General features: G+C 39.9%; 1 protein-coding gene across 1 annotated transcript in view; it reads right to left on the bottom strand.

Moving 5' to 3' along the window:
- ush1c (Usher syndrome 1C) overlaps positions 1–23398 on the bottom strand; it is a 180690-nt gene that overhangs the window by 28521 nt on the left and 128771 nt on the right. The window contains exons 22-23 of the mRNA XM_048607099.1: positions 10105–10167; positions 6833–6874 (exon numbers count right to left, since the gene is read on the bottom strand). Coding sequence (XP_048463056.1) covers positions 6833–6874; positions 10105–10167 — 105 coding nt within the window. The remainder of the gene's footprint in view (positions 1–6832; positions 6875–10104; positions 10168–23398) is intronic.

Genomic DNA, 23398 nt, shown 5'->3' with positions numbered 1-23398 from the left:
GATGCTGCTTGGCCTGCTGTGTTCATCCAGCTCTATACCTTGTTATCTCAGATTCTCCAGCATCTGCAGTTCCTACTATCTCTGCCACTGAAATTAAACTGTTTGCATCAACTGGGTCCAGCAATCTTTGGGCATGTTATGTAACTATAGGTAGTGCTCTCTTTCAATACTGCAGAGTTCATTCTGACATTTTCCATGCACCCCTTTCAATTCAATATAACACTCATATTTCTTGTCAATGCAGTCAGACTAATTCCACCACCTTTGTACATTGAAGGTAACCTCCCATTCAGCAGTTCAAATTAATATACTTCTTCACCACTTCCTCTCACTGTAGCCCTTTCTTTCCTCCCACATCCTGTGTGTCACTCTTGGTTTGTGCTAATTGGTAACTCTTCTGTTACTGTTAATTTCCTAACAGCACTGCAGGTGCACCAAACAAATGGACTGCAGTCATTCAGGGAGGTATGTGCGCTTGCCAGTGACACCAACAACAAATGGAAAAATATTTTAAAAAATCTTCCTTTTATTGTAATACGTCTCCTCCTTCCTACACTTACTATTCAGCTCCTCCCTTCATTGTCACCCATTGTCTTCCATCTCTCTTTGATTTTACTGTTTCCCATTCCTTTGTTCACTGAGATTCAGCTCCTCTCCTTCATTGCTACAACTTCCTATCATTATTCGATCCACCTTTTCAAAACTCCTCACTTTACCCTCTCCATTATCATCTGTTTTTTTTTCAATGTCATTACTCTTCATTTATTGTTATTCACCCTTCTTTCACTATGATCCATTCCTCAGTATTTCAACATCCACTCTCTTTTATTACATTCCATTTCCATTACCGTTCACTCTTTTTATTCTGGCTTTACCAGAGCTCTTAAAATGAACGACTAACTTGGATAATGAGGATTGAAACTTATTTTCAATCCGGTATACAATAAAGGAGATGTAATTTGTTTTTCACTGCCATCATTCCTTCCACTTCACTGGCATCTATACATTTACTTTCATTACCATGCAATCCATCCTCACCATGTCTTACTTCAAGCAGAATTTGGTAGCTACTGCACCAGAACAGGTTACTGACCTTTGAGAATAGGGATAACGGTATTAGTGGAGTAGTTGGGAACTCCACTAGTGATAGCATAAGCTGTTAAACTAAGTGGAAAGGAATTTAGCCCTCACTGAATGTTAACTGAGGTAATAGTGTGGACCTCAAAATACTGGTGTCATTGCAATATAAAACACTGCTAGTTTGTGGTTTTCGCTATGTTAGCTCATGTGACATACAGTAGCAACAATTGGGTTCCTGTTGAGTCATATATCTTGAATTTATTAATGGCACCATTTGCTTTACTATAATATCATAGATGTACACACATAATCTGAACTCTGTGATTACTAATGATACTGTACATTATACAAAGCTGATTGACTACACAATCCATTACACAGGCAGAATGACTTTACTCTGGTATATCACATGTTGTGATGTTAAGTAACTGTCTAAAAAATACAGGCCTATCTTGTCTAGAATCTATACCAGAATACAACAGTTGGTTTGCATGATTATCACTGAACACTAAACGGATAATATCAAAATGGGTGATGACTGTGACATGAAGAATTGTTTGTTAAGCAGAGTGCCATCATAAAATCTTTTCATTAGTGACACATTTTAATGTAACTAACTTAGGCTTGTATCAAGCAATTTAGTTGTTAATGTTTAAGGAAATGAATCTGAATTGAATGGTTTAACACATTATTTTCTTGCAGTGTTTGAAACAATGTCAAAACATGTTTTTAACACAATGGGAGCTTTCTCCATAATTCAAATACATTTCTCCAAATGTTCCTCTACTCTCACACATTGAATGGAACCCAGCAGTATATTGCACATTGAACTTCAGATTCATTTTCCTTTCCAGAAACGATGAAATAAATGGATGAATCAAAAGCAAATACAGGGCTTTTGCCAAATCAGATTAAAGACATTCTTCATGCTACATTTTGCTTCCAGTAATCATTTGACATCCATGCATAAATTTTCCAGCAGGTGCCAGTGAATAATAGCCAATCACCATTGCTAATTTTCCCATGTGTCTGATTTTACCTCCCCATTATCGAGAAGTGTTGAGAACCAGTCTGCTTCTGCAGCTATTACCTCTCTTATGAGCAAAGTCAGCATAAAACACCAAATGAACATGGGACTTCCTGCTATAATAAACATGAAAAAATACTTAAATGGACTGAACTCCTTCACCAAGCAACAACACATTTATTTATAGGAACAGGGAGCACATAAACAATTGCAAACCATATTAATCAGTCTCCAAGTGTGTCACAGGAGAGTTCATAGAATCACTACAGTGTGGAAACAGGCCCTATGGTCCAACAAGTCCACATTGAACCTCAGAGCATCCCACCCAGACCCATCCCCCTATAACCCACCTCATCTATACCTCCCTGAACACTATGGGCAATTTAGCATGGCCAATCCACCTAACCTGCACATTTTTGAACCGTGGGAGGAAACCGGAGCACCCAAAGGAAACCCACGCAGACACAGGGAGAATGTGCAAACTCCACACAGACAGTCGCCTGAGGCTAGAATTGAACCCAGGTCCCTGGGGCTATGAGGCAGCAATGCTAACCACTGTGCCACTGTGCCGCCCTTGTCTGAGAGCTTCTTAATTTGTTATTTACAAGGGGTAAAAATGACTACTTCTATGTGTCATTAGCTGCACATGATTTATTTTTAAACTGCAGATGTGTTTGTTCATCAGTTTGTGTATTTTTTTCTGGTCTATAAAAGCAAAAATGTCAGACAGCTGTCATTTTATTATCAAGTATAAATCAGAATCATCTTGATTCAAACTTTTAATAACTGCTTTTGTTCAGTTAGATATTAATATATGGGAACTCATAATCAAAATTTAAAGAAAGCAGAAAATCCACAGTTGTTTTTTCTTTAGCTAATAATACGTGCACATCCTCTCGCAATAAACATAGCTACCACCTTGCCAAAATCAAAAGGTTTCGACACAGGTTGACAAAACTTTTAGACAGAGGTTAACTAAAGGAAAACCTGGGGAGCCCCAAGTGTGCTCAACATATTGGTAAGAGTATTGGTAAGCTTCCCACTTTGTCTCCAAAAAGCAAGACCTTCCTAAGCTATCGAATGACTGTCATATAGCACCTAAAATCTTCCTGAATGTCTGCAGCCCTTATGGCCTGGGTACATCCAAAATGCTTTATTCTGTAGTGGTTTCTTACAACTTGATGGCTTGCTGTACCATTTCAGAGGTTAGGTAAGAGGGAATCACATTGCAGTGGCAAAGAAATCACACATAGGCAACAGCAGATAAGGCTGACAAATTTTCATCCTTGAAAGACATTATTGAAGCAGATAGATTCTTTTCAATAACAATCCAGTAATTTCGTTATCTTTATGAGTAAGACCAGCATTTTGCTCCAGTGCTTAACTAAGTTTCCATGTTAAGATTTGAAGTCACATCTTCCAAGCATTAGTCTGAACCTCAGGATTACTAGGCCTGTAGCTTTACAATATTCTACCATCTCTACAAAACATGTTAACTAATAGGCAAGAGTGTTGGCAACAGCTATGACATTACATAAGGAGGGCAAGCAATAGATGGGGTTATGAGGGAGTTATCAGAAAGAAAAGGATAGATGAATGCGCAAGCTTAAGTGGGAGTGAGGAGTGATGTGATTAATTAGATGTGAGAAGGATGAGTGAGGGTTTGAGAAAAGTGCTTTTTAAAAAGTATATGGGATGTGGGTGTCACTTCCTTGAGGAACAGCAACATATTTCCTAGTCTGGATGGTGAATGACTCAGAGGGGAACTTGCAGGTGGTGGTGTTCCGATGGATCTGCTGCCCTTGTCTTTAAAGGTGGAAGTAGTCGTGAGTCTGGAAGGTACTAACTGAGGAGCCTTGGTGAATTTCTGCAGTGCATCTTATAGATGGTACACACAGCTGTTACTGTGTGTCAGTGTGGAGGGTGTGAAAGTTTGTGGACGTGGTACATTGTGGATGCAAGAGAATGTGAAACAGTACTCACCTTTCTTAATCTACGAGATCATTAAAGTGCTTTATGCATTGAATCCATCAGCCTGGCATCATGTTCCTGCAGGCAATGTACAATGTCTAGGCATGCCAGGAAGGTTCTATTGCAAGTCTTCCTTTTGTCAGGAGCAAACGTGACTCTGTGCAATGCCTCCCAGTCTCCAACTGTGCATCGAGGAAGGCATTATTCAACCAAGCAAACTTTGCCATTTGGCAATCCACTATGAAACTTCCTTTCCTGATGTATCACACTTTGAACTCCTTCAAATCCCAACTTCAAAGTGACCTTTCAAATGCTGGACTTAAGATTGTATCATATGAGTCTTTGTTTTGCTCACTGGCATCATTGGTCATGTCACAATCAGGTCAGGAGGACTGAATCAATTCACTTCTATTAACTCAGAGACAATAAGGACTGCAGATGCTGAAGCCAGAGTCTATAGGTGTGAGGCTGGAAAAGCACAGCAGGTCAGACAGCATCCAAGGGCCGAAACCCTTCATCAGGACTGGGGAGGAAGAGGGGAGCCCAGAAATAAATGGGTGGGTGGTGAGGCTGGGGAGAAGGGTAGGAGAGATGGTGATAGGTGGATTTAGGTAGAGGGTTAATGTGATTGGCCGTGGGAAGAGTGGAGTGGATAAGTGAGTGGGAAGGTGGTCAGGTCGGGTCAGGTCAGGAGGGAGAGGGCTGGCCATGGGATAATGCTGGGGGTGAAGGGATTTTGAAACTGGTGAAGTCAATGTTACAGCCAGTGGGCTGTAAGCTTCCATGGCGAGATATCAGGTGTTTTTCCTCCAGTTTACGTTTGGCCTCACTCTGACAGTGGAGGAGGACAAGGATAGACATGTTGTCGGGGGAGTAGAAGGGGGAATTAAAATGGATGGCAACCAGAAGGTCGGGTTGGTCGTTGTGTGCAGAGTGCAAATGCTCTGTGAACCACCCTCTGAATCTGCATTTGGTCTCCCCAACATAGAGGAGACCATGTCAGGAGCAACGGATGCAATAGATAAGGTTGGATGAAGTGCAGGTGAATCTCTGCTGGATCTGGAAGGATTGTTTGGGGCCTTGGGCGAAGGTGAGAGAGGAGGTGTGGGGCAGGTGTTGCACCTCTTGCAATGGCAGGGAAAGGTACCGGGTGTGATGGAGGAATTGGTGGGGAGTGTAGAGCTGATGAGAGAGTCATGAAATGAACAGTCCCTTCAGAAAGTGGACAGGGGTGGGGAGGATAATATCTTTTTGATGGTGGGGTCTGATTGTAGGTGGCGGAAATGTCAGAGGATGATGCAGTGTCTAATACTAGGGGCATGCATTTAAGGTGGGTGGAGGGGGGGGGGGGGAGTTCAAGTGGGCAAGTTAGGGGCATTTCTTTTATACAGAGGGTGGTAGGAGTCTGGAATGCACTCCCAGCAGTGGTGGTGGAGGCAAAAATGATAGGGGCATTTAAGGAACTTTTAGATAAACACATGATTATGCGAGGAAAGGAGGGATATGGATCAATTAGCTTAATTTGGCATCATATTTGGCACAACACAAAGGGACCGTTCCTGTGCTCTGCTGTTATATTTTCTATGTTTTCATTCTGATTGGTTAGCGATATAGATAGTTAAATGCCTGCACATGTAGTTCTCAAATTCCCTGTCAAGGGTGTTTCACAGAAACATATTCCTCATCACAGTAACTTAACATGAAAACATCTGTGGACAATGGTAAAGTAAAATGAACACAATCTGAGTCATGATATCAATCCTTGTGAAAGATCAAAGCACTGGGGTTGATTAAAATCTGCTCAAACAAGATCTGAAGCTTGCGGATTCTATTTTCTGTGCTTTGTTGACATTGCCTGAAGATAACAACTAGCTTAATGTCAAGAAATGGGATTTCTTCCAGTTTTTTTCTCTTGAAATGGATATACCCTACTCACTGCTATTACAGTGCTTAATCAGGTAGATCAGCTGTTACAAAACCGACACTGGTCTGCACCAACAAAAACAGAAATTGCTGGAAAAGCCCAGCAGGTCTACTTGCATCTGTGGAGAGAAATCAGGGTCAACATTCTGAGACAGGTGACCCTTCCTCAGAACTGAGAAACTTCTGAGGAAGGGTCACTTGATCCAAAACATTAACTCTGATTTCTTTCCGAGATGCCAGCAGATCTACTGAGCTTTTCCAGCAATTTCTGTCTTTGTTTCTGATTTACAGCGTTAGTAATTCTTTCAGTTTTTATCTGGTCTGTAGCAAGGCTGTTTCATGAGAGTGATTTCACAAGTGGTGTCTTTGTGTTGTATTAATGTTGTCAATTGATACAAATATAAAATTAAAAATGTTGATTAATGCTGGCAGCTTTAAAGTTGATCAAACTCCACATGGTCAATATCCAGCTGATCAGAAGTTCTAAATTATGCACAAGGTGCTTCAATGTCTGACTGCAATGTAAGCACATTACGCTAATTATCTGGGTGTTCAAAAGTATTCCACAACCAACACAATCTGCTTCACAACCAGCACATGAAATCTGACATTGTTGTGTCACTTAGTCACATTTCAAGGAACACATGAACAGAATAATGAGCATTACGATAACACATTTCCTCCTTGCACTAGATGAATCAATCTATAGCTGGAATATATTTCAGTCATAAAGAACTCCTCTCAAGACTTTCTCACTTCAATTACCCCTTCCCTAAGTAGTTTGTCATTTTGTTGCTGTAGTAACTGATCTCTGACTTGTAATTAGCTTACCATGGAATAAGGATCAAAGTCCTCCACGTACTTCTGGAAGCCCTGTGGTGACAAGAAACCATGACAAATTACTTTTCACACTATGTTAATGCTGTCATTGTGTTAATTTTTGTTTGCCTTAAACCCCCAGGTTTAGTAAAATTGAACTTCCATATTAATATTCTGACAGATCAATTGTTTACCTCTGGTTTATCCATCACACTATTTTTTTGCAATTATACATATCATTACATATTATTTCTATATTACATTACATATTATTTCACTGTATTTCAATCTAAGGCAACACTTGCACTTATTTCCCTGTGTGCTGTAATTTCACCTGACAATCAAAGCAAGCTTTATTTAATACATGCATTTGTAACTATTCCATCTCTTATGATGGGCCAGCTGATGTACAAAAAAAGAGCCAGTTGATTGAGATCATCCAATTGCCTCAATCATTCTTTTCGGAGTTTATTGCTGCCAATCATGTTTTAAGATTGTATTCACCTCTTTCACATGGGAACTGATTATCAGGTTATTTTCGAAGCATGGCATTTTTGTTGATATGCAAGAACCACTTGAGATGAAAACATTTTCTTTCCATGAGATTTGGCAGGAATTACTGAGCACTGAAAATGTTTTGTTTTGTTTTGCATGCCAGCTTTGTCTTTTCTTTCCTTGAAGTTGTTGAATTATGCATCAATTACTTTCAATTAACTCTCCCAGCTGACCTTCCTTCAAGAACAACAACAATTTGCATTTATATGGCTCTTGCCCAGCTGCTGTCCCGATGAAGGAGCAATTAGGAGGTGTGGCCAAATTATTAGTCAACATAGAAACGTTTACAGCACAGAAAGAGGCCACCAGGCGCATTGTGTCTATGCTTCCTGAAAAAAATCATGCCACTCAGCCTAATCCCACTTTTCAGAATTTGGTCAATAGCCTTGGAAATCACAGCACCTGATGTGTGAATAAAGGCACCTCTTAAATGGGTTGAGAGTTTCAGCTTCTACTATCCCATGCTACATAAAAGCTAAGATAAGGGTGGAAGCTGGCGATGCTATTGAGGTAGAAGTGAGTGATCTTTGTGCTGGAGGGAATACGGATTCAGGTGCTTAGTATGGGTTGAACAGAATGTCAAAGTTGTAAACAACCTTACAAAGGCAGAGACAGTGGATGAGGAATGGGGTGGAGTTATTAAAAAGAACACACCATTTGGGGTGGGATCAGAGGCTATAATTTCAGACGTGCAATACATAAACAGAAAATATTTTCAAAGACCACTGACATGAAACAATAACGCTGTTTCTCTCCTTACAGATGTTGCTTGACATGCGGAGTACTTCTAGCATTTTGTGCTTTTATTCCAGATTTATGGCCTCTGCAATATATTGATTTTGCATCAGTTTCCTCATGTTTCTTTTCAAGAAATTATGGCTTAAAAATGCTGGATGTGTCATCTCATATCACAAAGGCAAAGGAAGAGTCAGATGTGGTAGAGAGGTGGAAGCAAGTGTTATTTGCACACTTTTGGAAGTTGAATCTACATCTGCAAATGATATAAACAAGAAGCAGCATGTAGAAGATTGAAAGGAGGAAATCAAGGATAGAGCTCTCGGAGCTGACAAGGTGAGAAGCAGTTATTGAGGTGCTGTCATTACAAATAAAAAGGTAAAAGTGCAATAAGTCACCATGAACTGGAAAACAGAACAGAGGCATTGAAGAAGACTAGTCTGTTTACCACATTAAAGGCTATAGGAAAGGTGAAAAGAATTTCAAGAAGTTGGGAAAATCAAAGCTGCAGAGTTATGTTAATGAATAAAGGGATGGATGGTGGACAGGCAGGAAGCTGATAACTCACTAATCGCTAACATGTGCTTTATTCCCAGTGTTTAACAGAGGAGATGTAATTGGAAGGCCTCGAGGACATACACAGTTGAAGCTGGAGATGGTGATTGAGATCAAAGAGACTTTATATGTATGAGATACAGGGAGGGCAGGATGACAATATGGTTATGGGGTTGATTTTTAAAATTAAAAAACTTTATTGACAATCAGAAGCGTTTTTTAAAAGGGCAATGAAACCACAATCCAATTTTTCATTCAGATGGCAAATTGAAGATAAATATTATTCAAACATTGAAGCTTCACAACCAAGCTGTTCCTCATTTTACCTATACACACATCCACTTTTCAACTGGGGATTACTGAATCGTGATCAGGAGCAGAAACCCGAGTTAGTTCTAGTCTACCTGGCCCAGTGGTTCTGAGGACAACTCATGAAATTCCACAACGTCCTCAGGAGGGAATGGTTAGTTCAATACTGACCAAGTACTGAACCAGTGTCCTCTGTATAACCCAGTAAAAACTTTGAGGAATACAATATATTTAATAACATATTCATTGAAAATCATTCTCTAATCATTTTCTAACAAGAAATAAGATATGTATTTTGCCTAAACTTACAAACTGACTTTTTACTAATATTGCAGTACAAAGGAAATTAATTCTGAAATTTGCTTGAGAAAAGATAATGTATCCGAAGCTTTTACCTGCTCCATGTAACTATTGAAACTTCAATTACAACAGAACAAAGTTAAAAAATTGTGAGTTACTATGTCTCTTGCTGATTTTTGTCTTTTCTAGTTTCTTTCAACTATTGCTGACTTGAATCAATATCATAGCATTTTGATAGTCTGACAAATGTGGCAATTTGATGAAACGTTACACATATATTCCTATATTACAATAGTGACAACATTACAAATGTATCGAATTGGTTACACAATGCATTTAGACAACAAGTGGTTATGAAAGAGGTATATAAATGCAAGTCTTGCTTTTTATATTGAAAATAAATTACTTGAAACATCCCTGGGAGAGTTTTTGAGGACTTGCACATTGTTGTACTGTTTTGAGAATTGCACAGATATGAGGGCAAGGGGGAAACATAAAATTTAGACATGCTTTTGTCACTCCAGTTTTGGACAGTTTGAGTTACTCAGTTGGAGGCAAAATCAATAATAAAAAATGGCGAAGACAAATTGTCACTAATGCAAGGAGAGCTGACTGCAAGATGTTTGGTATATAATACAAAATCATTAAACAATCACATGCCACACTAGGTAGAACTCAGGGAATGTATAGAATTGAAAACGAAAGTAGTACAAATAGCTGACAAAAGGAAGGAGGTAATTGAAGAGCCACTTCATGTGGAATGTCTATGTCAAAAGAATGCATTCAGAAAAGAATCAAGGAAATTATGATAAAAGCCCCTGATTATTTACGTGCTTTCCTTTAGAACAAATCGATGAATTGTAGACCACCATTCGCTTCAACATCTCTGGTTGCTGTGAAAGGAGGAAAGCATTATGAATCAAGCAAAAATATGGTGCATTCACTCCGTGCCAACAGACTAGACATGAAAAAAAAGTCCGATCAGTAATTCCTCACTTTTCCTCAGAAATATATTTATATTACAAAAAAAAGGTTGAAAGGTTTCAGATTTCTTTTTTAGTCAGGGATAATGTTCAAGCAGGAATTTAAAATGAAATAAAACATTTCACATGTAAAAAGCATTTTAAGGTGCTTTACAGAGGCATAATCAGACAAAAATGGATGCTGAGTAAATCAAAGAAATTAAACTGTTAATGAAGAGTTAAAAAGTACATTGTTTTTGTTGTAACGCCTAATAATTGTAAGAAGCTAATCAGTCAAAAATGCAACTAGCATGCATATGATTAAATTAGTGAACTAGTTATAATGGCAGAGAGCAAGTCTTCTCTTATTACCACTTAAATATTTTCAGGAAAGGCCAACTAGTTTGTCACTTATCATAGATTTGAGACTTATCTGGTAATTTTTTTACAACATTTCTCCAGTTGCGTTTTTAGTGAAGATGTTTCAGTTGCTTTTTGAAGCCACATAGGAAGATTACGAAATGCAAAGAGAAGCAAGGCCAATACCATCAGCACCAGCAGCATCAGTTGCACTAATTGCTTTCTCCTCTGTCACATGCCCCTTCACAGGGCAGAGGAGAAATAAAAACCCAGATGGAGGGGACTGCAGGCAGAAAATCAACCATCTCAACTAGTTTTACCATCGGTGCCTCAAGAAGCTTAGGTTCTCCGAAAAGGTCATTGCTACGATCTTCAGCCTCCTGAAGGAGATGAGCTTCTCAGTGGAACAGATTTTCATTCCTCGCCAGTGACCAGAAAGGTACATATCAGCTGAGGACCATTCTCAAGCCCCGGCTGCTCACTTGTCTGGGAACTTCTAGCCTTGGAGAGCTCACGTCACTGCAGATCTTCAGAACCCACAGTAAGGTTTCCAGTTAACAGCTTTCCTAGCTCTCCTCTCCATTCCTGTGGTCACTGTAGCTTTAAATGTACAAATGTTGGTGAGCCTTTGCAACCCATGTTCCGTTAATTACAAATCTTTTCTTTGACAGATCCTGCATGTCATTGTGTGCTTGTTCCCTAACTGGTTGGAGGATCTAGAAGTGGAATGTTAATTGATGAAGAAGGAAAGGAAAGACCTCAACAAAGCCTATCAACTTGGAAAACAGCTTCACAACCTGCAAATAGGTCTATCTTTCCTCATTGCCATTAATGCTGATTTGCTTCATCTGTGCAAAAATCATTGGGAGATTTATTTGAATAAAACACTATCTGGAAATCTACCACATGTTGCTTTATAAAAATTCCTTTATTACAGCACAACTTACATTCATTCCACGACTGACAGCAGTGGCATAATTAATCATTCACCCCCGTGCTAATCCTGCATTGTTTACAACACAGCCTTCTGTTTCTCTTGAGCGGTTATGACAAGATACAGAGACTTCAAAAACCCCTTTTGCAGAATCACAGAGAAGACCAAATAAAACGGGTGAATTTAATAAAACAGCAGCAGAATAACCTGAATGCATTATGTTTAATGGTCATTCCTAAACATTTCAATTGACAATAATGGTATCTCAGTGCATTCGCTGCTACATTCACAAGAACAGGCAATATCACTCAGTGCAATTACACATTCTTTTCTTTCAAACGAGGATCCTATCTAGACTGAGGATTTTTGAGACACACTGTATTGTGCTGATGGTCCTAGGGATGCTACTGACAGATGTTGGTCAAACGTAATTTGATGCAGTGAATTGAGAGAGCAGACTTAAAACTCTGTGAGCATCCACACAACTTTTCATAGACATAATCACCTTACTAGTGGTAATAATCTTTCATAACACTTCTTTTTTCCAAAATCAAACTGTTAATTAATACAAATCCAGCATTTTCTATAAATCAACACTATTTTCTGTGAAAATTGCCCTGTAAATTGCTTGAACTATGCTCTCAAAATAGGTTTAATCTGATTAGTTAAAGGAGGGTATTCTGTTTGTTTTCTCCATCTCTGTGGTAACATTGATCTAAAGGAGATGACATGGCCTTTTATAAGCTGAAAGAATATTCAGATACACAAGAGAATATTTAAGTCAAATTGCATGTCTGTTGTTGCCTGTAATAGAGGAAAGTGTGTCACTTGATTGTGAACATACAAGCTTCGCAGTCAGGAAAATAACATCAAGCCTGCTTATACCATGTTGGCTGAATCACCAGGATTAAATAATTACTACCGACCCCTCCCAGAACCATTTAATCACATGGACGGGACATACTGTATATATCGTGTGATATCATAGAAGATCAAAATGCAATGGTTATACAATATGGAGTCAGTAGGTAATTGCAATGCTGGGAAAAAATGTTTAGAAATTGGAACAAACCAAAACCATATAGATTGTGATGTGAGAACGTTCCCTTGTTATGAGGACAACAAACATTGAGTACTGCACTTGGCTTCTTACTGGGACATGAAAGTATCACACTTTATCTTGATCTGTGTAGAACCTTCTTCTGAAAGGAAGACTGAAGTGATAGGGGACAAAATGTAGAACGTGATATCCATGTTACATTAAATTTAACATCTTCTAAGGATTTGTGTGATTATTACAAATGATTGACAAGAAAAGAACTGAAACTTTGCTATGTGTATCAACCAGTTTTGTCAATTGCTTGGAAAGAGGATTTTCTTTGAATCTCAGCTTTATAAGAGGCTTACAGACATACGTCGTTATAAATTTTCTTGGTCTTTGTTACATGCAGCTTCTCTTCATTCATTAAAAGAGAATTCTCTGTATCTTCTCTCCAGCAGTGGTAAACTTCATCTAGCAGATATAGGAAGGTCCTTTTTATAAGCCCAAAATATACCCAGGATATAGTAAGAGGTGATTTATGCCAAAATTAATGACTACATTTGCCTCTTATAGAGAGAAAATAGTGTAATTAAAACATAATGGAATGGAAATAGGGCAAGGCCAATTGGTCCCTTGAGAATGCTCCATCATTCTATAAAATCATGATCTGATCATAGCCTTAACCCCACTTTCCCATCTGCCCTCTTTAACAATTAATTCTCTCACCCTTCCCTGAATTCAATGCCTCAAGCTCCATTTATCTCTATGGTAAAGAATTAAGATTAATGATTCTCTGAAAGAGAAAAAAAACCTCACCTCTGTTTTAAATGGGAAACTGTATGCCTTAACACTATCCTGCATCCCACTTCATTTAGATTGTTACTTGAGTCGTCTGCAACAGTATTTGTCTGCCACCTCACACTTGGTGAGCTGACAATGTCTAATGGCTCACCGTGTGCTAAATCCAAGTCTATTCCAGCCTTCAGGGTAAGTGTAGTTCCAAATACCAGGGCCACTTCATCAGTGTTGTTCAGTTGCTTGCTCCTTCCCTCCTTAATCAGCTGTGCTGCTGCTTCAGGTGGCCTTTCTTGGGCATTTGAAACTCAGAGGGGGAAGGTGTTGAAGAAAGGGATTGGGGTAGGAAGCAAAAAATTCATGATCATGGCAATCAGTTTGCTCATCATGTCAGGTAACAGGATGAGAATGCCCTGGAAATTGGAAGGAGGGAAAAGGCGAGACAATGTCATCATCTTTAATGAACTCAGCAATGTCATATGTTGCAGACCCCTATTCAGGGGGCCCTATGATGCACAAAAGCAACTCCTCTCTAAGGGCCAGGAATTACAGATGTTCTTGCCCCCTGCTGTCTCAGCTCTGCAGTTTTCTAGTGAATGCCAGCTTGTTATACCAGAGAGATGGGCCAAATGTCTATAGTTGTTAGCAGAGTGTCAGAGTGCTCCCATTGATTCACAGGGCTGGATTTTACTCTGCCCCGCTGGCTTGTTTGACTGCAGCCTTCCCACTGTCTAGCTGGCCACTCCTCCCATTCCTTAGACAACATGTCCATCCTGGGCCTCCTGCAGTGCCACAACGATGCCAGCCGAAGGTTGCAGGAACCGCACCTTGTATTTCGCTTGGGAATCCTGCAGCTCAATGGTATCAATGTGGACTTCACAAGCTTCAAAATCTCCCCTCCCCCTACTGCATCCCAAAACCAGCCCAGCTCGTCCCCGCCTCCCTAACCTGTCCTTCCTCCCACCTATCCCCTCCTCCTACCTCAAGCTCCACCCCCATCTCCTACCTAGTAGCCTTATCCCGCCCCCTTGACCTGTCCGTCCTCCCTGGACTGACCTATCCCCTCCCTAACTCCCCACCTATACTCACCTTTACTGGCTCCACCCCCGCCTCTTTGATCTGTCTGTCTCCTCTCCACCTATCTTCTCCTTTCTCCATCTTCTATCCGCCTCCCCCTCTCTCCCTATTTATTTCAGAATCCCCTTCCCCTCCCCCATTTCTGAAGAAGGGTCTAGGCCCAAAACGTCAGCTTTCCTGCTCCTCTGATGCTGCTTGGCCTGCTGTGTTCATCCAGCTCTACATCTTGTTATCTTAGATTGTCATTCTGTTCCTTTTTACTTTCACTGCCCTGGAAATCTGGCCCAAACTTCTGATTCAGACCTCATCAGAAATGTGGAACATTCCTGTTTGGGAAATCTTCCAGCAAAGTGCTGGGTCAGCACTGGAGACCAAACACCCCTCATTTACAGCAGTACCTGCTGCGTTCCAGATTTAAAGGCCCAAAGCTTCTTTGACAGGAAGAGTAGTGTGTAAGGTAAACGAGGGAAGTAAAGTTACAAGTGAGTGGCTGAGGGGGTTTGGAGGGGGCAGGTAAGTTGGTAAGAGCATAGGGTACCAGGTAGATAGATGAAGAGGTAGGGAGGCAGCCAGGTGAGTGAGGGGGGGAGGGTGGGTCAGGTTTCAGGAGTGTGGTGGAGTGTTGTGGAGGAGGAGTGGGGGGAGATTGGAGTGGGCCCAGATATGAGTGGGGTTCAACTGTTATGGGGTGGGGTCAGGTATGAGGCAGTTAATTGGGTGCTGTGGGGAAAAGGAGTTCCGGGTGTTAGGTGGGGTGCCAAAATGAACAATTGCATATGTTCTCACACTATACTCCATTTAACAGATGTTTGCTCAGTCACTTACTTATCTCTCTCTCCCTTTGAAGCCTCCTTATATCTTTATCACAAATTATCTTCTGTTTATCTTTGTACCACAAGCAAATTTAGCAACCATACTTTCAGTCCATTCAGCTAAGTCACTTACATGAATTATAAACTGAGGCTCCAGCACTGATCCCTGTAGCACACCACTCCTTACATCTTGCCACCCAGAAAATATCCCATTTATGCCCAGTCTCTGTTTCCAGTTAGCCAGGCAATCTTTTATCCACATCAATCGGATAACCACCACCACTACACCCACCACCCACTCCCCGTGCCTCCCCGCCCCGCCACCCGCCACTTTTATTTTCTGCAATAAGCATCGAAGTGGTACTTTATCAAATGCCTTCTGGAAATTAAAGTACAATATATCCTTCAGTTCTCCTTTATCCATAGCACATGGTACTCCCAAGAGTTGCAGTGCCACCAAATACCACAACCTTGATGTTTGCATAGGATATTCAAGATAAAGTTCTGTTGTGCAATGTTAACATCAGGAATCTTTATGTCAAATTTACTTGGATGAATTTGATTATAAATTCATCAAAAAATATACAAACTCTACACATGCAATACATAACTGCCATGTCTGGTTTCTGAAGGCAAAAAGTGCCACAGGTGACAGTGAATAATTTCTGGTTGCTGTGATCTCAGGACCATATAGGTGCTTCTGTCTGTTGACCAAACATACAGATTGTCAGAGAAAATTGCATTAATATCAATATTTCAGAAAGTAAATTGTTCAGGGAAACGCCAAGCTAGCAAATTGGTCCAAGAATTATAAACCAACGTCAGGTTTAAATTATTTAAACAAAATAGCACGCAAATATTCTGAAATAGACACATTGAATCAAGGTAATTAAAATGCTATTAAAGACAAGGTTAAGATTTTTTGCTATTTCATTAATAGGCATAGTTAGAAAAGATACACTTGTACATCCATTTTCATTGAAAACAAAATAGCAAGGCTACTCCTCAAAATTCTGCTGAAATCACCATTATAGAACACTTGTCCAGGCAGAATGGTGCTAATATTTGAAATTATTTTAGATACAGTCAAATGGAACAGGGTAACAGCTGATGTTTCTAAAGAGATGAGATTGAGTTGAATGAAGCCTAAATTAAAGGTCCTTTCCACATATTCAATTTATGGCATTTATTTCAAGTTGTGCTAAACACTAACAGGTTTCCAAGCAGTCTGTGTGTGCACATCTGCTTATACCTCTTCCAAATGGACCACTCATTGAAAAGAGTGCATTAAATGGAAAAAATTGTATAACACTTCTTTGTATTAATTTATTTCAGGTCACTAAATGGAACCAACAATTAATTCACCTTTTTAAAGAACTTGGGTAATTGCCTTGAATGTCTTGGTTCTTTATTCCTTTTATACGAATTGCATTTTACCTTTCTTTGCAGCTGACAGTTAAACAGAGATGGCAGATGTGCTCAAACAGTGGCAATGAGGTTTTGAAAAGGTCAAACCGCAAATAACTTTAATTGTTTTTCCTATGTTATTCCCTTTGTACTATTATAGATATCAGCATACGCTGATGGTTCTATGAAGACGGGATATTTTCCCCCAAGCTTATTGTCAAATTTGTGTGTGAACCAATTAAAAGGTTTATTAGATTCTTTGAAACTATGGGCTCAATCTTCTGATTTTCATTTAAAGTGTGGGAGTGGGTGCGATATGTTGTGTATAACACACCTCCCCCGACAACACAGATAACTCAGGAGATCACACACCGATCAGCTTCTTAAGAGCTGACCAGTCAGTGAGCGTTGGTGAGTTTTGCGGTTTATTGCAGGCTTCAGCACTGGCTACCCAGCTCTTTAGAAACTGCACTTCAGGGAGCTAAAGATTGCCAGTTGAGGCCTACACACTAAGGAATAGAGCAGCAACAACGCAGGAATAGAAATAAAAGTAGCCAATCCAGACCATTCAGCCTGCCCCACCATTCAATACAATCATGACTGATTGAACACTTCAGTACCTTTTACTTACCCCATCCCTATAACCTGTAGGCCACTGGTAATCAGAAATCTCTCAATCTCTACCTCAAACATACTCAAAGACTGAGCCTCCACAGCTCTCTGTCATAGAGAATTCAAAAGGTTCACAACCCTCTAAATAAAAACAATTCTCATTTTGGACTTAAATACCATCCCCTTTATTTTTAAATTGTGCCCCCTGGTTCTAAATTCTCTCAGCAAGGACAGCATGAGATAGGAGGCAAAATTTTAGCAGTACCCTTTTCACTATTTTGAAGTTTTCAATGAGATCACTTTTCATTCTTAGGAATTCTTGACAATACAGGCCCAATTTCTCCAATCTCTCTTCATTGGACAGTCCCGCCATACCAGAAACATGTCTGGTGAACCCTCACTGCACTCCCTCAATGACAATATCGTCTTTCCTGAGGTATGGATTCCAAAACTGCACACACTACTCCAAGCTCCTATACAATTGAATCAGACTTCACTACTTCTGCACTCAAATCCTCTGGCAATAAAAGCCAGCATTCCATTAGCCTTCACAATAACTTGCTGAACCTGTGTGTTAGCCATCAGTAACCTCTTATCATTTAAGAAACATTCTGTACATTTGTTTCCCCCACCGAGGTGGATAACCTCACATTTTTCCACTTGATGTTCCAGCTGCACGGTCTTTCTCTAAACCTGCCCAAGACCCCGCTGAAGCCACTTTTCTTCTTGCATTCCCCTCACTTCAAATCATTTATATATATAGTGCAGAGCTGGGCCTCAAGTACTTATCCACTAGTCATTGTCTACCAATGTGAGAATGACCCAATTATTAATACCCTCAGTTTTCTGTCTGTTAGTTAATCATTAATCCATGCCATTATAGTAACTTCTATCTTATGTGTTTTCATCTCACTAACCAATCTACTGTGGTGGACATTATCAAAAGACCTCTGAAAATCTAAGTATGGTACATTCATTAAAACTTCTTTAATTTTTTAGTAACATCTTCAAAAAACTCCAACAAATTTGTCAAACATCATTTCTCATTCGCAAATCATATTGTCTAGGCCTAATCAGATCATTATCATGTAAAATATCTATTTATGCTACGCTTTCAAACAGATTCTAGCCTTTTCCCTATTACTGATATAAGGCTAGCAGATCTGCAGTTCTTTGCTTTCTCTCTCACTCCTTTCTTAAATACTGGGATGACATTTGCTACTTTCCTTTCAACAGGGACTATTCGAGAATCTATAGAAGACAAGTCGTTTTGCTCTTGTCACGTGGAGGTCAGGACAAAGCGGTGTTGTAGAAAGGGGTGCAAGCTTTCACCCTGCCCATGGCTCCAATTGCTCCCAAATGGCATCATTGGAAGCTTCCACCCATTATCTGGCAGGTATTATCTGTTGAGGAACTAGCCTTCCTCCTTGACAGCCAGGAAGGCAGCTAATTGCAGAGAAGACAGTAGAGGTCCTTAAATAATGTTAATTGCCTTAATTGGTGGCATGTTTAGAAGGTCACTCATGGGTCTTTTTAACCAGAAATTAATGGTGGGGTGACGAGAAGGGGATGTGCATCTTGCCAGGGATGTAGAAATAGACTAGGAATATAATATTTAGTCAATAGTGCTTTTAGTATTTTGCTGTATCATAAAATGTGAAATCTTGTTATGTCACCCTTTCAGCTATTACAGAGGTCTCTACAGAGATTGTAACTCATAGCACAAAGTGAATGTAGTATATAAAGCACTGTGTGGATTCAATACAAATGAAGCAACAGCAATCAGATACAGGGTGTTTAATGAATGCAAATGAATTTTAGCACAAAAGAGGATTAATATTTTTAAAAATAATGTCCTATACCTTTACTTACCAATATTTATTAATTCCAAATTAATGGAGGGTTAAATGAACCATTTCTAGAACTAGCATTTTTATTCAAAGATTTTATTTAATTAAGTTAACCTCAATTTCCTAGTTGCAGTGATGGGTTTTAAAATTAAATCTCTGAATTATTAATTCCAGGCCACTAGATTAGTAGTCCAGTAACATAACCACAACATCCACATTATTATATTGCTCCTTCTCTTTGTTTAAACAGCATTCTTAATTAATTTCTGACTGCGAAATCCACTGATTCTAGTAATAATGTTGGATTGAAAATATTTAAATAATGAAACAATAGTTCCTGATTATCAAAATAACAGGAGAGGAAGAACTAAAGAAAATATAGTCCAAATTAATGAAAAAAAATGATGAATCTTCTTATTGCGCCTTTAAGCTATAGTGCTATATAGTGCATGTGCTTAGCAACCTGAAATATACACTTACATAAAAGATTGAAGAATAGTGTGGAATGCATTACTTGTGTTATTTCTGCACAATTTCCAACCATTATCTATACTTTCATTTATTTCAGGTGAGTCCTTCTTTCATTTGGAAATATGTACCATGCACTGATGGAAGGATGACCCAAAGTTAGAAGTCAGGTATTTTGTGAGTCAGTCTCCACTACACAAGATAGGAGTCATATTTTGGAAGAAGGGAGCAGATATATTGTTGCTAGTTTTGCTGATGATGCAAGGATAGATAAAAAAAAGAGGTGTGAAGAGAACAATGAGATTACAAAGCAATATAGATAGGTGAAGTAAATGGACAGATTTGGCAAATGGAATATAAAGTGACAAAACATGAAACTGCCAGTTTGCTTGGAAGAATAAGGAAGTATATTATCTAAATGGTTGTGCAATTGCAAATCTCTGATATGCAGAGGGATCTGGGTTCAAGTGCATGAATCACGAAAGATTTGCAATAATTAAGAAAGCAAATAGAATGTTATAATTTACTGAAAGGGAAATTTAATACAAAAGTAGGTTATGCCACAGTTATACTACATTAGGAATACTATATCAATATTGGTCTCCTTATTTAAAGGAGGATATAAATGTTTTGGAAAGTTTATAAGACTAATATCTGGAATGGGCAAATAGTTTTCTGAGGAAAGGTTGGACAAACTTGGACACTTTTGTTTTTCATTATAAAAACCACCTCTGGAAATATCTTAGCAGATACCATTTCACCTCTGTGGTCTCGATATCTTTCCATAAGGAACACACCCAAAACTAAATACAATAGGTGGAATTTTCCCGTTTAAATTAAAAGAATGGTGCCATGCATTTGGTTGGCATGAAAACTGCTAATGACCAGTCCAGCTTATACCACTGATCTCATGCTTCTCAGCTTATTATCTATGCAGGTGTGAGTTGAGAGAATTACTCGGTCAATCACGTGGTGACTGGGCCGGAGGATCTTGACATGGAGGAGACCTGTCAGGCTTGGAGGCCTCTTCAGATGCTGCAAACCAAGAAATGCCCATCATGAGGTGGTTACTCCTATGAATCTGGACAATGGAACCTAAGGTAGCCAACCTTGCTCCCAGGTTTACTGTAAACACTGCTGGATGGAGTAACCAAGAAAAGGTTTTATCTTCTTCTTCGCTGACCTGATAAGGAGGTCATCCCATCAGACCCAGCCAGCCTGGGTAGAGATTGCAGCATGTCTCCACGGGAAAGTGGGACAGCGAACAATGGAGAAAGGTCAGAGATCTCATGTCTTCCACAAGAGTTAAGTGGCACCATCTTCTCTCTCTGCTACCTCACAATCACAGGACCATCACTTGCTCTGACAAACTCTGCCACTACACACATACCTCAACAAAGCTGATAAGCTACAACTCTCAGCATCATGGGCACATACAGCTCATCTGCTCATAACTGCTAATATTTTGCACCCTCTATGTGCTTCTTAGTCACTCCCTGGGGACTTTTCACTACTTTGCATTGTTATGCATGCTCACAAACTGCTCCTGCACCCATTCCCATCACAGTAAAGCCTTCTCTTTATCTTATTACTGCAAAACTGTCCCACAACCAAGCTGTGTGAGACAAGACCAGCAAGGGTTTGGTGGACATTAGGCTCCTCATCTCCTTTGAGGAATGAACTGTATAACTAGCCATGGAAGAATGGGTCAGTTCCTGTGGTGTCAGGGGGAACAGGAATGAGCCAACAACTCAGTAAGCAACATTGTGCTTTGTTCTTCTTGGATGAGAACAATTTCTCCATCTTCACCAATTAATTCCCTCACTTGCCTTGTGCAGGCACTAGTGCACCCAGAGAACTTCAGCAAGGAAAAGGGCACTTAAGCTAAAGGTAAGGTGTAGAGGAGGATCCAAATAGTGTGATGTCCAAATACTTCACATTCACATTCACTTCATAGGATGCGTGATGCATCCACATATTTCAAAAAGAAAAGGTTTGCTAACAGGCTTTAGTAAAGGAATGTTATACCACTTAAGTCTGAGAAATGGTTGATAGTTAACTCATGTTCAGCATCATTCATTGTGCAATCCCCATAGTGAACCGATACACAACAACATTGTGTGATTTGTATAAGTGCTGTCAGATAGGATTCTTAGACATAGCAATGGTACATTGCAGTGCCGTTGCATTGTGCAGCATTGAAGGATCTGATGGAGAATTGCTCATAAGCAGTATTTTAAAAATGAATGACAACTCAATAGCCCTCTTGGTGGAGCTCAGTCATCATAGAAGTGGATGGCTATAATGTTGTCTTTGGCCCTTGAGGTTCACTGGACCACTGCCTTTTCTTCCTCTCTTGATGCTCCTCATGGACCACATCAGGATCTTAACCCACATTTTCCTCCTCAGGTAGAATGTTGGGCTTAGTTCAATGGTATCAGGATATAAAATGACCATTTCTACTGGTTTCAACTCTTGTGAGGCAAGTGGCAGTCTAATGCCTGTTATCCTGCTGGCAGTGGAGTTAAAATACCCTTTCACAACTGTGGGGAGAAGCATACCCATTGTGTTGTGTGGGAGCAAAAACAGAAATTGTTGGAAAAACTCAGCAGGTCTGGCAGCATTTGTGAAGAGAAATCAGAGTTAACGTTTTGGGTCCGGTGACCCTCTCTGTTCTGAGGAAGGGTCACCAGACCCAAAACGTTAACTCTGATTTCTCTTCACAGATGCTGCCAGACCAGCTGGGCTTTTCCAGCAACTTCTGTTTTTGTTCCTGATTTACAGCATCCTGCAGTTCGTTCAGTTTGTGTTGTGTAGGATGCTGTGCTTCCTTTGACAAACAGTGACAATCATTGTGCCATTTGTTCTAAAATGAATGCCAGTCTATTCCCACAACAGGGACCAAATACACCTTTGCTCTGAGCTCACAATACCTCTGGTTCAATTGATATTGGGGCAGATCAGTCAGTCATTCACTTACACAACGGCAGGTGCATGATGCATTACTCAGAGTAAACAATTGCATCATATTTTCAGCAACAAAATGGTAAAGGAGTGTGTTGTAGTTTTAGATAATATGGCTCTTAAAAGTTGAGAGAATTATTGGCGAACTCACAGAGCACTCCTTTATTCATTCATGGGATGTGGGCGTCACCGGCTAGGCAGCATTTATTGCCCATCCCTAATTGCCCTAGAGAGCAATTGAGTCAACCACATTGCTATGGGTCTGGAGTCACATGTAGGCCAGACCAGGTAAGGATGGCAGTTTCCTTCCCTAAAGGGCATTAGTGAACCAGATGGGTTTTTCCAACAATCGGCAATGGATTCACGGTCATCAATTAAGAATGGATTCTTAATTCCAGATATTTATTGAACTCAAATTCCACCATCTGCCATGGCGGGATTTGAACTTGGTGCCTGGAATGTTATCTGGGTCTCGGGATTAACAGTCTAGCGATAATACCGCTAGGCCATCACCTCCCAGTTACCATTAGCCATGCATACATTTCATTCAAGAAATTAGAAGATTTCTAAAATTATGCAAGTCATCTGCTCAACGCAATAAGAGTGCTCTTCACATACAACATGCGACTGCCAAACATGCCTTTGTCCTAGAGGGGCAAGGCAATAACTAAACTGCTATGCAGTCTATTCCCTTCATCTATGAAACCTGTACACAATCCCAATAAGAGAAAGTAGGAACTGCCGATGCTGGAGAATCTGAGATAACAAGGTGTAGAGCTTGATGAACACAGCAGGCCAAGCAGCATCAGAGGAGCAGGAAAGCTGACGTTTCCGAACTAGA

This window comes from Rhincodon typus, chromosome 17, assembly GCF_021869965.1.
Source record: "Rhincodon typus isolate 14 chromosome 17, sRhiTyp1.1, whole genome shotgun sequence".
Taxonomy (NCBI): domain Eukaryota; kingdom Metazoa; phylum Chordata; class Chondrichthyes; order Orectolobiformes; family Rhincodontidae; genus Rhincodon; species Rhincodon typus.
Note: the sequence above shows the minus strand (reverse complement) of the source record. Positions and strands in the feature narration are given on the sequence as shown.